The 13865-nt window shown below is 37.9% G+C and overlaps 1 protein-coding gene across 1 annotated transcript in view; it reads left to right on the top strand.

The window, feature by feature from the left end:
- AGPS (alkylglycerone phosphate synthase) overlaps positions 1 to 13865 on the top strand; it is a gene marked incomplete at both ends in the record, with an annotated part of 50375 nt that overhangs the window by 3203 nt on the left and 33307 nt on the right. The window contains 2 exons of the mRNA XM_079539416.1: positions 8428 to 8517; positions 11432 to 11522. Of these exons, the coding sequence (XP_079395542.1) occupies positions 8428 to 8517; positions 11432 to 11522 (181 nt within the window). The remainder of the gene's footprint in view (positions 1 to 8427; positions 8518 to 11431; positions 11523 to 13865) is intronic.

A 13865-nucleotide genomic window follows, 5' to 3' on the forward strand; every position in this document is an offset into this window, starting at 1 on the left:
TAATAGCAAGTTAAATTGTTTAGTCTATCCAATTTGGTAGTGCTTTCCCACATATCTTTGTGTAACTGCATCTTGAGAGATGAAGTACTAGACTTGGCAGCCATTTTTCCTGCTTACCAAGGAAAGAGGAGCGTGGATTTTGAAAGCTAATGTGACTTTCTATTTTGGGAAGATCACGAAGATCGTGTTTTTATATATTGCTAACCAGTTTGATTTAAAAAAAAAAAAAAATATATATATATATATATATATATATATATAGTGAGAATAACTGATTTATAGATTATACAATGATACTGTGTGTTTTTTCCATCAATATTAGAACAGTTAAACCCAAATGGCTTCCTTCTTTCAGTCTCCTATTAAATCTGTTTATGACGATTCAGCTTTTCTGCCTCTTTTGAGTTATTAATTTAATTTTTTGCTGGCAAAGCTGTAGCTCAGGTACTTTATTCAAAAATTTCTGTCTTTGTTAGGCCTCTTGCATCTTTCCTGTAGTGTCTGAAATAGTCAAAGCATCTGACAGGCAATTCTACCACTTCTAGCTGCATTCTTTGTGTAGTATTTCTTCTGCAAAGTAGGTGATTTGTTGTGACCAAAAAAATGTCTTAATGCTTATGTAGTAGTCACTGGACATTGACCTGCAGAAATGCTGCTTTCTTGTTGACAGACCACACTAGTAATGATCTTATCCAGCCGTTTTTCGTCATCAGTGAGGAGAGGAAGGGGAATATGTAAAATGTACAGAGCTCCTTGGGTATTCATCAAGCTGTCCCCATTTCAGAATTTCTCTGAAGGCTAGCCAATATATTTGCATGTGGATGTGTTTAAAGATTGCAGTGGGATTCCTGGTTTTTCTTCTTTTGATAAGTCATTTTCAGGAAAAAAAAAAAAAAAGAGGAAATGCTTATCAGAAAAGATAAGTTATCTTGTGCTTAGGGCAGCATTCTCTTTAGGGGAGGATGCACTGTAAGAGTGTACTTTATGAGTGGTGAGTTGTATGTACTGTAAGAGTAGAGAGGCATTACTTATGGGCACAACATTTCTGTTTTGGTTTGTAGGTTTTAATTCAGTGCTGAAGTGAAAGATGGAGGTCATAGTTATAGAACCATCTGTGTCTTCAAGCCTTAAAAAAATGACGTGCCTCCTGGAAAACTTACTAAAAGCTTGAATTGGAAAGTAATTCTTCCTTGCAAGTGTTTTTTCAAAACTTAATGTTTTTCTGTTGGCTTTTGGTGGCTGGTTATTATTAAACTCATTTTACTGGTGGGGCTTAAGATAAAAACTTTACATACAGTTGTTCTGAAGATTAACTATACGAAGTGTACAACTTGTACTATATCACTTTGAAAACAGTAAAGTGCTGCAATTCTTCAGGACACAGTTATTCTGGAATCACTTCTATGTATGCCAGAAAATAGGAGTGCCTCAGAGATTGAGCACTAGAATGAATCTAGCTGTAGTAGATTGTGTTATAACTAACTTAACAAGGACCAAAGTTCTTCAGTGTTTAAAAGGGAGTGTTGATTGAATGTAATAAAATGTTCATCTATCATCTGATAAGCTTCTCTTTTTGTGTCCTGGAGCAAAGAAAAAGCAGAGTACAGTTCCTCACTTTCCTGTCTTTTTGTGGGGAAGTTTTTTTCTTTTTTTCCCTATTGGATGAAAAGATGTTTGTGGCTTTCTTCTAGTTATTATGGGCACAGTGTTATCCAGTGTAAGCCACAGGATGAGTGCATAGCCAGTCCCCGACTCTTTAGCAAGTTCAAACCCAGGTTGCTCAAGGTAACTTGTTAACTCCAGGTCAAGCAAAGCGTGAGTTGGTGCCTAGAGATGCTACTTGAACGTAACAGATAAAGTCAAAGGCATCCTATCATACCACTAATTTAAAAACGCTTCATTGCAGTAAAGATTTATATCATGTAAATTTAAGTGATGGCTATGCCTCTATGCTTGCTTGATTACTTTAAAACCTTTGGTATTTTAAAGACTTTTGGTATTACTCTTTGTTCTCAAGTGAATTCAGGATCTGTTTAGGTTGGAGACTGGTAACACTGAAGCTTAAGGTAAGCACCAGAGGATGAAGAAGGTCTGGAGAGCACAGGGAGTGTTTTTCAGAGTTAAATCCATAGAATCACAAAGGCTGGAGAAGACCTCCAAGATCATGAAGCCCAGCCATCACCCCACACCCACCATGCCCGCTAACCACGTTGCTTGCAACCATGTTGCAAGAAACTGTGCTCAGAAGTTAGCTTTTCTTTTGTATATATCTTGATGTTTCTCACTGAACTTAGAACTTGGAAAGGTTAGATTCCATATATGGCTTGTCAAGTGTTTGATGGCACTAACTCTTTAAACAATGATGTTTTCAAGTAAAAGTTGATGCTGAACTAAATCCTGACATAGCTGACTTCTGAGCTTAAGGTAGTGGAAACATTGGGCGTAGAAGGAAAGAATCTTAACAAATCACAAGAGCAAGAGCATGTTGCATTGAGGAAGGTGTGGCAGTTCACAGGAGGCTTTTATGATTGCATCAAAGCAGATAATTGTTTGTCAAGGTTATTTCTTGACGTATACAAGCAGATAAGATTCTCACATGTAAATAGTAATGTGATAAAAGAAAGTGCCATAATTTGAAGGCAAATGTGACTTCATTTGCAACAGCAATTCATATCTATTACCACACTGTAAGTAGTTAACTCATCAGTCAGATGGCATGGAAGAAATGTCAGAGTTGAATTCATTTAAATAAACATGAATTTCCTGTTAGGTCTTTTCATGTTGAGTACACCAAGGTGAATAAGGTGAATATATCCATTGGTTACATTTTATTAGAAAAAAAAAATTAAACCTGGATACAAGTTAAACTATGCTTAACATGTGAATTACAATATAGACTACTACATGAAAAGTAGTTAATGTGAAAAACTGAATTTTTAGATCAGTTCCTTGATATCTGCTAGGATCTGAACTCTTACACACAAGAAATTGAATGTATTCGTATTTATTTATTTAAACTTAAGATTTACTGAAGTTGAATAGAACAATCTTTGCTAATGCAAAAAACTACAATAATTACTTTTACTCCAGGCCAGAATGGCTTCCGGGAAGTCAACCACAAACATCTGTAGTGTGTGTAACATCCAAAAGTAGCTGTTGTGTACAAGCTTTCTGTGTTGATAGTAGAAGCCACAAGATGTTCTTCAGTAATTATCTGATGTATTTGCTTTGGAAAGTCCTCAGTGCAATAGGTAAAGATCTTGTCCAGAAGCTGAGCATATTTTGCTTGAGAAAATACACTGATTCCTACTACTGATCCCTTTGTTAAATGGGATTTTTGAAGACAGTGAAGCAGACTTCCTGACTTTGCAAGCTTCCAAGAAATATTTCTAACGTGATTGATCTCTAGTGCTTGAAAAGTGTTGAGTGCCTGTTCCCCTGACTGCCTGGAAGTAGCCACATGCATGCATTTTTGCAGCAGAGCTGTCACTTCAAAGATAGAAACTGATACCAGTGGAAGTAGTAGATGGAATAGAAATAGCTTTTTGTTAAGTAGTCCCTTGCATGAGAATCATCTGGCCAATAGCATCAGAAGTGGAGGTATAGTATCTTGGCTTTCCTTATATAGTGTTTCATCTTTAATTCACTTAATCTGCCAAATTACTCAAGCTTTCTACAAGAGAACACTGGAGAAGCACCGATTTCCTTGTTCCTTGGGGCTTTATTATTAAAATGTAATGAAGTAGTCAATGTTGGTATTATGTAAGAAGAGTTAATGTTTGTTTTTTAAACTGTTCTGATAAAAACAAAAGCAAACCAAACAAAAAAGAGCCACGCCACACTCTGCTCTGGTCCCGTCAAGTCTTCCATGCCTTAAATTTTGTCTATGCTTGCAGCTTTCTGTGGGTTTAAACTGTAAATATGAACCAAGGTTCATGTTGCTGTAGCAGATACTTGGCAAACAGAACAACAGCTGTAGTAGATGTGTGTGCAGCTGCAGAGGTTTATGGAAAACACAGGCTGCAGAACTGGAATGTGTCTAAGTTTCCTAAAACAGGCCTCTTATTGGCCTTCAGAAGCTATTGCGCTCAGGTTTGGTTTGCTGCAGGGAAGGCTCCCTGCGAGAGAAGACGTGAGAGTGACAAACATAGCAGATATTCCCTGCCTGCAGTATGTCATTCTCCAGATAAATTATGCTTTCACAAAGCAGTTCTTGAAGGGATTCTTTGGGCTATGTTCCTTTTCCTAATTTCCAGGGACCTAATTCTAATTTACTGCTGGCTCCAGAAGCTTTCTTAACTGGTGCTGGAATGACGGGACTGTGTAGCCCATGCAGGGACTGCTGCAGCACAGGAATGGAGTGGCCAGAAGTCCAGTTAGAGTGGGCTTTGAGGAGTTACTGTATAGATGATAACCTGGTGCAAATCCTTAGCACCATAATGCTACCTGAATCTTACTGCGTGCCTGCTCCAGGTCTTGGAAGAACTTCACAGCCTGTAAGAGTTGTGTGCATTGCTCCATTAGATAAACAGTGGTGGCTTGCCAATGTGCTAGCTATTGAAACTGCCACTTATATGTCATTTCCAAGAATGTGCTGTTCTTGTGTGGCAGAACAGGAGTGTCTGTTTATTTTGTGTGTGTGATGTTTGCAGGCTAAGCACCAGCTGATGATTGAATTGAAAGCACTGGTGGTTATTGTGAGAACACTGCCGTGAGCATTTTGGCTCTGCTATAGCTGGATCCCGTTGGTGCAGTTGGTTGAATGGCACAGACTTGGGGCTGCTTCTCTGAAGAAAATGCAGGAAATGGCCATTGCCCATTTAGTGAAGTAGCTTGTTTGCTTCCGTTCGTATGATGTGCTACATTTCAAGTGGTTTTATAGAAGTGAGGGAGAAGTTGTGTTGAGATCGTTGTGCTTGGATGGGTGTCCCTGTAATGATGCAAGTAATTATTGCTACTGAGCTACAATTCATTCATCAACTTGGTTTCTATATTTCTCTGAACGTGGTCTTGTAACTTTATTGGAAGTGAAAAAACGGTGTGCTTCTGATTTTGTAATATCAATCTGCCCTGGAAGATAAAAGGCTGTGACTGCTGGAGAAAATTTTCTTTTAAAAAAATCTCTTTTTACCTGGCAGTTCTATGTGATGTGTGTGATGATTTGGTGTATAACTGTGCCATTCATTTTAAACTACTGGAAAATAGCATGCGTGATGTAATTCCTATGGGGATTGAACTTCTGGATGTTCAACTCCAATACCTGCAGAAGGGCCTGTGCTGCTGCTTGGGTTTTCTAGGGAAAGGAAAGCAGTTGGCAGCCTGTCACAGAGCCATGGGCTGTGGGAGTGCAGGCAGTGTCTGGGTGCTGGGAGGTCTGCCTGTCCCCTCGTGGGCTGCCCTGCCATCCTAAATACCTTCACTAGAGGCTTCAGCATGCTTATTTTAGGTCTGTTATCTATCTTGTACTGTGATCTGTGCAGCTTCCTTTAGCCAGCTCTTCAGAAAAGCGAAGAGAATTTGTTCAAGAGTTTTTACTGTAAAAATAGAGTAATTCTTGTTGCATCAAGTGAAACTAAGTGTTTCAGCACAGGGCATTGTAAGGAGAGGTTTGAATTCGATTAACCTTAGCACACTATTTTCACAACACTTGCTCCTATTGTCAGTGTTTCCATGGTAACTTGCTTTCTTGCAGGTTTTTCCCTTCAGGCAATATCGTTACTTATTTTACATGCATATGGTGTGTATATGTATGTATGTAATATATATAAAAAAAAAAAGTAAAGCAAAGCTTGCTTTTAACATTTTTACATTTATCATTTCATTTCAGTACTGATTTTCTGGCTTTAAAGTTAGGAAGCAAGGAAGAACTGATCAATTGCTAATATTTAATACGAAGGTAGGGCTAATGAGCTTGATATTCTGTTTGGGTCACTGTACCCGAATAGAAAAGCCATCATCTTTAAATGAGGTAGCATAGATACAACACAAAACTTAGCAGCTTTGAGCTCAAAACAAGTAAAACAGCAAATGTTGGTGGCCTTGTCACTCAGAGCTAGATAATCTGTCATTTTATTTTATATTCTGGATGTTTTTAGGCTGCTTGTTAGGAAGCCGTGTGCAGTATTTCCTCCAACTTGCTACTGTGTAGGCGAGAAGTGCTAGGAGCCACTGTAAGTAAATCAGATAGCAGTCCCAAAGCTGGCAGTACTCCCTGCTGTGGTGGAACAAAGGAAAGAATAAATGTCAGTGGCTCCTTACAAAACAGCCCTTTCTGTCTCCAAACAGAAACCTCAGAATTGCTTGGGGTAGCTTTGAATATAGAAATTAGATGTTTATAGTTAACTTCTTGTTGTGTCTGCATGTCACAAGTCACAAAACCATCTTTTAGGCAAAGGGTGATTTGCCTGACTTTCTGTTATGCAGTAGTTGAGATGTTTCAGAACCTGCTGTTCTGCAAACATGAACTGTTGTATTGGCATTTAAATTAATTACTCTCACCTCAGCAGTAATAAGAGCTGTGTTATCTTTCAGAGCGAACCATAATCATTACTTACTTATTTCATTCAGAAATAGTTAATCCTGAAAGCTCTTAGGAAATTTGGCTTCTTCCCCTCTGTTTAGTGTTTTAAAGCCTGAAGAAAGCACCAGCCTAGGAAAGCAGGCCTGCAGGAAGGGCCAGGAACTGGTAGTGCAGGTGGCTTAGCAGAAGGAGCCCCTTGCTGGGTCTCCACTCATTGCCTTCACTGTGCCCCTCTGGGCTTTGGAGGTCTCATCTATCCGAGTGGACATCAGGGTGGTTGAGTGTCCCAGAGTTGCACTCGCTTGGTTACCCAGAATCATTGGCTCCTTTGGAGCCTGCCCCTTTGTGTCCCATTCAGGCTGATCTTCTCCAGCCTCGCTGCTGCTTTCTCTGCCCTGTTCCACACATCGCACTTAGCAGTATTTTTTGATACTGCCTTGAAAAGAGGACCTGCTTAAGCCTTCCTCAAATTTGGTTGATTAATATCAAGTCTGTTCTGACTTCACATGATTAGACAAACTGAGACTGAATGTACAGGAGTACTCCATGTAGTTAGCCTTGAGGAGAACTGCAATCTTAGACAATTGTTCAGGAAACAGCTTAAGTTGGTGGCAGTGTTACAGTCAGTTCTTCAGTGTGCAGAAGCATCACAAATGCATCAGTTGCTAAATGCTTGAAGTTCCTATAAAGCTTGCCTAGGAAATGCTAAGCTTATCAAAGGCTTGTTGAAATGACTGTGTCAAACATTTGTAGTAGAAGTCACCATTTTTTCCATTCAATTACTTGAAGCCTTGTGGACAGGCAGTTGGAAGAAACTGAAATTTGACTGAGTACAGCAGTGGTGGTATCTCAGGAGCTCGCTTCTGTTTTCTCTGTTAGAAAGGCCTTTGGTAGTCCAGCAGCACCCAGCTACCTTGCATGTACTGCTGGAGTTACAACTGCTTTCAGGCAGTGACTTCAAGCTGTGAAACCTTCTCAAAATGATCACTGATCCTTGTCTTGCTCTTCTAAGATACAGTCAAAGAGCAAGATCTATGTTTACTGTGTGTAGCAGAGTGAGATGTATCATCTGTTCTTCTTTAAGATGCATTTTTGTTATTTCAATGTTTACATTAGCACTTCATTTCTAATTTAAACGAATAGTTTTTTTTTTAAAGCAAAATTGAATTGATATGTAATTACTCTTTTTTTCTCTTGTTTCTCTGCATCTTCAATGTGTTTACACTGATACACTGCTGATGTTTTTTATTGTGGTTGTTTTGGAGTGGTTGTGTTTAGACACTTCAGTATTTTGGATAATATTTTGACAATTGTGTTTTTTTCATATTACCTTTCTTATGGTCTCATTACATTGAGATAATTCACACTGTTCGGTATGTTATTCCCTCTGCTATGTTTTTTCAGCTTTTCAAAGTATATTTTTAATGGGAATGTCTCTCAGTGCCTCACTGAATGAACGCGGGGAATGTAATGGGGTTGCAGTAAAGATGTCAGGTTTAACTGAAGTTTAATGCATTTCTTGATTCTAGAGCTACTGCATTTTTTTCATTCTTCAGCTGCTACTACCTGTTTGTAGTGCTGCTACTTCTAGTAGTGATGTAGAGGTTTGAAGATGAACATCTTTCAAATGGAGTCTTTGCTGATTCAAAAATATTTGTTGTACAGTTTATATTGACTTCAGCTGGTGGTTCACAAAGCATCTTGTCCTTCAAACCTTAGGATGCAGTCTGAAGGAATAATGGTTATGATTGCAAATGATTTTTACGTGTATTACGTTCTGTACTTTTGATATATATTTGCCTTCTTAAGTTGCTATGTTTTCAAGGCTATGAAATCATAAATCATACAAACATTTTGGCCTTACAGTGTGCTAACATTTTCAATCGTGTATGTTTTCCCCTTTCTAGACAAGAAATTCTGAAGTGGAATGGATGGGGATATAATGACTCTAAATTCATATTCAATAAGAAGGGTCAAGCAGAATTCACAGGAAAGAGGTAAGCTGGCAAATCATGCTACTGAAGTAAAGTATTTTATTAGTAATTTATTGTAAAAGAGTTTTAAAACTGGAGTGTTCAGCTAAGCTGAAAGCAGCAGAAAGCTCCTATATCTCCTAGAGCAGGTCATTAGTTCTGTGTGGGTTTACTGAATTCTGTATGTAGTAGTGAAACTTCCCCTGGAGTGTAGAATGAGAATCTGTACATTCTTCTAAACCTTAGAAAACATGGAGGAGTTCCATGGAGTGGTTCCAGTTTTGAAAATCTTGTGAGCATCAGCAAGTTGCTTTACTCAACTCATTGAGTCATTGAAATTTTGTTTTAGGTTTCTTAACTGTTATACTTGGAGTTTCTGTATGTTCTTAGCTTAAAAATCAAAATGAATGAACAGTTGTATGTTTTGTGGCAACATACAGCTCTGATCTGTTGTCTTCTAGCCCTTTACACAGCAAATTTGTTTTTCTGAAAAATGTATCCATAGTTTTTCAGCAAATACAAGTTTAATTCTTCTTCAGGATCTCTTTTCTTTCTTCAGTGAATTTCAAGCCTGTCATTCGATATTTTACTGCTCCTTTATACCTGAAATAAAAAGTCTTACAGTCTTCTTAGTTTTAAAAATAATATCCTTTTGTTAAGAGAAAAATAATGATAATAATAGGAAAGAGAAATGAATTTGTTGGGACACTGTACTGAAGAAGAACTCATTGTTCTTTGAGTTTCTGCACAGCTGCCATGAGCTAGTTTGAGTCAAATCTGCAGAAAAAGTCTCTCTCAAGTACTGAACACAAATCATTTAATCTTTTAATTTCCAGTCCCAGGTTAAAATGCAAAGCACTGTCTTAGGCTTATGAATTTATTGTATACTATGTAGGGAGATCTTGGTGATCTTTCCTTTTGCTATGATTCCAACCCTTGTTGCTTTGTCACTCATTTTTTCATCTGTTACCTTTATCTGCATAAGGAATTTGTACAGGGTACTTTGAAAGAGGCAAAAGCATAGTACTTTTTTTTTTCCCCTGGAGGAAGCACTGAGGCTGCTGTTGAACTGATGAGTACTATTCCCTGTTCTAGAAGAGATGGGAATGATGTTTTATCATTTACCTGATTGGAGAGTCCACTGTTAAGTCCAGATTGCTGATGAAGACTTTATGTAAAACTGGACCCAGTAGCAATGTGGCAGTTTGCACTCCTGTTTTGGACAGACTTATTTTTCTTATCTTTAAGCCTCGAGAAGAACCTTCCCATCAATACTGTAGCAACATATTTTCTTTAATGGCTGCTAAGGTAGAACCTCTGTGGAAATAGAGAGGGACGTAGAATATAATGTTCACTGCAGTCTCCTTGTTTACTTTATTTTCACACTCTCATAGAACTCCAAGGGATAGTGAAACAGGAATTCTCTTTATGGAAGTTGCACTGACTGTCCCAACAGACTGTGCTTTTCTACTTGTCAAATTATCTTTTTTTCATTACCAACTATACCATCACACCAGAAGTAGAAGATACTTGCTTGAGTGAGCAAATAAACCTATTTTTCCAGGGAGAACAGTTCTTATTTTATTTTTTTTCAGGGACTTCTTCTACCGTCATCATAGGTACAAAGCTTACCCTTGAGTAACTGGTCGTAGTTGCATTCTGTGCTGTACACTCACCAATTTCCTCTCTGTTGGGACTTTTGTTTGCCCCGAGTTAGTTGTTAGATTTCTGTTGGCTTTACTTTGAGAAAGCCGTAGCAATAGGTGGGCAGTACCAAAAGGTGTGTCTGGAGAGGAAAAAGCACCAAGCTGAACCAAGATATTCTGCACCTTTGCAGATTCCTAATTTACGTTAGACTTGTACCTTAAACTTTTGTTGCTTTTTGTACTTGCCTTTCTACAGAACTCCTTCTGTTCTGTATGAATATACTTAATACAATAATAGCTGTCACAGAAGGGATCACTGAACATAGCCTTTCTAGCTGAGTTGCAGTGTGTTTGTACCCTTTTGTCTCTAGGATTTTCATTGTTTTATCAGTGAGAGAACTAGAAGGTAGTTAAGATAAGGAAACAAAATGAATTGCATAGTAGGTGCCTTAATGGTAGCTGTGAAGCACAGGGTCATGGTTAGGTATAATAATTAAATTGTCATAGAAGAAAGATTTGTGGGGCCTAATGTATCAATCTACATACGAGCTATAAGATTTATTTTCAACTGCTGAAAGCTCTTTTTTGTTTTCGTCTCGGAGAATGCTTGTGCATATATTGTAAACGTGTATGAAGTGTGTAAATGTACGCAATTTACAAGTTTCCACCTCATTAATGTTTAAGCGTTGCCCTGCCTCGCTTGTGGTGCATGCCACATGCCAGAACCATGACCAGCTTCTTTGCCACTTGCTTTGCAACTTCCATCTGTCACAGCTCTTGCCAACAGGTTTGTGATAATCACATTGCTTGATGGGTTTGAATGCACCCTGAGGATGAGAGGAACCTTTAGCTCTGGTTTTCTTGAGACTGTGATGTGTGTTGAGCTGGGTTTGTGTGTTTGAGACTGCTTTAGTTTACAGTGCAGTGTGTCTGTACATACATGCTCTCCTTCTGTAATTAGCATGTAAACTATGACACTGCTTTCTGCGTCACTTAAAAATGAAAGTGGGGGGTGGGATATCTGAAAATCCTTATGCCTCAGTTCCCAACAGTCATAAAGAAAAATAACATCTGAGGTACTGACATCTGCTTTGTTTTTGTGTTAAGTACAGAATACTTAAATGCAATGAAACTGTGTAGTTTCATGAAAACTGAATGGGCAGAACTTTGCAGCCTTTTAGGTGAGAACTGAATTTAAAACTTACTATTGGTACTTATGCAGAATCAAAAGAAGTGTATCTGACATATATTCTTTTAATTTAAAATGACACTGTGTAATATTGACTTTTCAGGTACAGATTAGGTGGTATGGTATTACCAACTTTTAAAGAATGGATAGAAAAAACCTTTGGAGCAAGTCTGGAGCACAAAACTACCTCTAGAGTAAGTAAATAGCCAAACCAGTTCCTTTAAATGTTAGTCTTGGTGATGATCAAGACTGGATTTTTAAAGGTGATTCAGCTGTTCTGAAGGTCACCTTGCATGTAATTGGTTTAACCATAGTGTATTAACACCTGAGAGTTTATATCTGGTGTAGAACTACTGTATAAAACTTCCAGTGACTTAGCACAACTTGTAGTTCTAGGTCAATTGGTAGTGCATTAATTGGATTAAGTATTTCCCACAAAGGGAAATTTTAGTCCTTGTTTGTAGGCTGTTTTTCAAGATTGTGGAAACTGCTAGCCTACAGAGAATTATTATTCATGAAACTGCAACGATTGTTTGTGAAGATAAGGTGACACTAAATTGTGTTGTGTTTTCAGTGTATTTCATGTTATCCAAGTTCTAATTTGACAGCAATATTTTTCACATTTGACTGCTGAAAACTGGCTATCAGAATACTCAAGATTGTGCTGAATGTTTTCAGGAAAAAAAAAACAAGCATGTTCAGAATGTTCTGGTTTCGTGAAACGTACATATTTTGCTTTTCAAGCAGAATATCTCAAGATTGACCCACCTCATTTAAGAAGAATTCATTTGAGGTTCCTGACTAGATAGCTAGCAAAGCAGAGCTGGAAGAAGGTTGTTCTTGTACAGTTACTGTAGTGACACTGTTTTGGTTAACAGTTTTATTTACCCATTTCCTCAGTGAGTTCAACATTGTGTTTTCTCTGAAGCAGGTAATCTCATTGGGCTTGAAAAACTCAAGCACTTCAGTCTTATACTAGTCAGTTCATTCTTTCATCTGCTGACTTAGTTTCTCCATGTGTCAGTATGTATTTTTCCTTATATGCTTTCCTTTGTCATAACTGGCAGCTGCTCACAGCAAAATTGCTTTAATTCATCATGACCAGTAGTGTTGTATGTATAGAATATAGAGAATAAAACAGAATTGAAGGACAAGGGCAGATTATCAAATGGCACTTTGATTTCACAGCGTGTCCTGAAGAGCTAGGTGCAAAATATCTGCCAGCGGTGTTGGTTTTTTGTTATGTTGTACACCTCTTTTGTTATGGTCTGAACCATGCTGACTTTCTAGACGCAGAATAGGGCTCTTTGGAGTTTCCAGTGTGTTTCTGTACTTTTCATAGTTACCAGAGGTTCTCTGTTTTCACGTTTATCTTACAGTTCCTGATTTAGATTGCAGGTTTTCACACTGTATTGGTTTTCGCTGTCTGTTATCATCAGAGCGTGAAGGAACTCAAACATAGGAACAACAGTACGGAAAGAATGTCTTGGTCTATTTGTCTTTATCTCTTCTTGCTTTTGTTCTATAGGACTGAAGGGTTCTCTGTCATCTGCAGCCTTTCTGTTGTAACTTAGCACAGTAAATGTACCCACTTTTCTGCTGCTTGAGGCCTGATGACTTTTTTCCGTTTTCAGTCTAGACTTAGAAAAGACAGCAGTTTAAACCTAATTCATGTATGTTTCCTGTCCAACCTTCCAGTGTACAACTTCTAAAATATCTCAGTCCCATAAGAAAAAGATATTTTTGTATGGCATGCTACATAAGACTTATATAGAGGAATGTGCACTTTATTTTTCATCTTCAAAATGTAAATAAATTCTTGCAGAACACAAAAATCCCCAATATAGTTATCTGAAAGGAATCCTTATAGTTCTAGGTAGTTTGTCTTCATCTTATAGAGAACCAAGATCATCAGGCATTTGGTGTCCAGTTTGAAATGAACCAAAATGCATTTATCTACAAAAATCCATGAAGAAACAAGTTTGAAATAGAAAATATGAGGCGAGCTAACAGGAATTGTCTTTGAACAGAGATCTTTAACTACTTGGTTACTTCGTATATTTGTTTTTCCTCACGTTTTCCAGGTTTGAGTTCTGCTCTTGAGTTAATCCAAATACATTCTATGAATGTATGTTAATAGCAGACTAGCAAGAGCTAAGAGCAGTAGCACTCAGCTTATTATGACTGGCCTCTAAAATCAGGATCTCTTAGTAGCACTATGCCTCTTGCCTGATCTCACCTTAATCTCCAGTTTCTATGTCTGTAGGTGACAGTGTGAATACACTGGAGGGAAAAACCTTTTTCTCCAGTGTCTAACACCTTATTTCAAATATGGCATCATCCCTAAAAAACAAGTCCAAGTAGCACGTGTTTTTTCAGAAGTAAATCATTATTAAAACAGTATTTTCATAAGGTTGAATGTCTTATATGAAAAGAAAAAGCAAATAATTAGCTATTCTCTTGAGCCTCTGAGTTTTTGTGAGCTATCGGCTATGAACCTACGTAAAGCAAATATTCTTTACTAAATTATCCTGTAA

The sequence above is a fragment of the Tetrao urogallus genome, assembly GCF_951394365.1.
Source record: "Tetrao urogallus genome assembly, chromosome: 8".
Lineage (NCBI taxonomy): Eukaryota > Metazoa > Chordata > Aves > Galliformes > Phasianidae > Tetrao > Tetrao urogallus.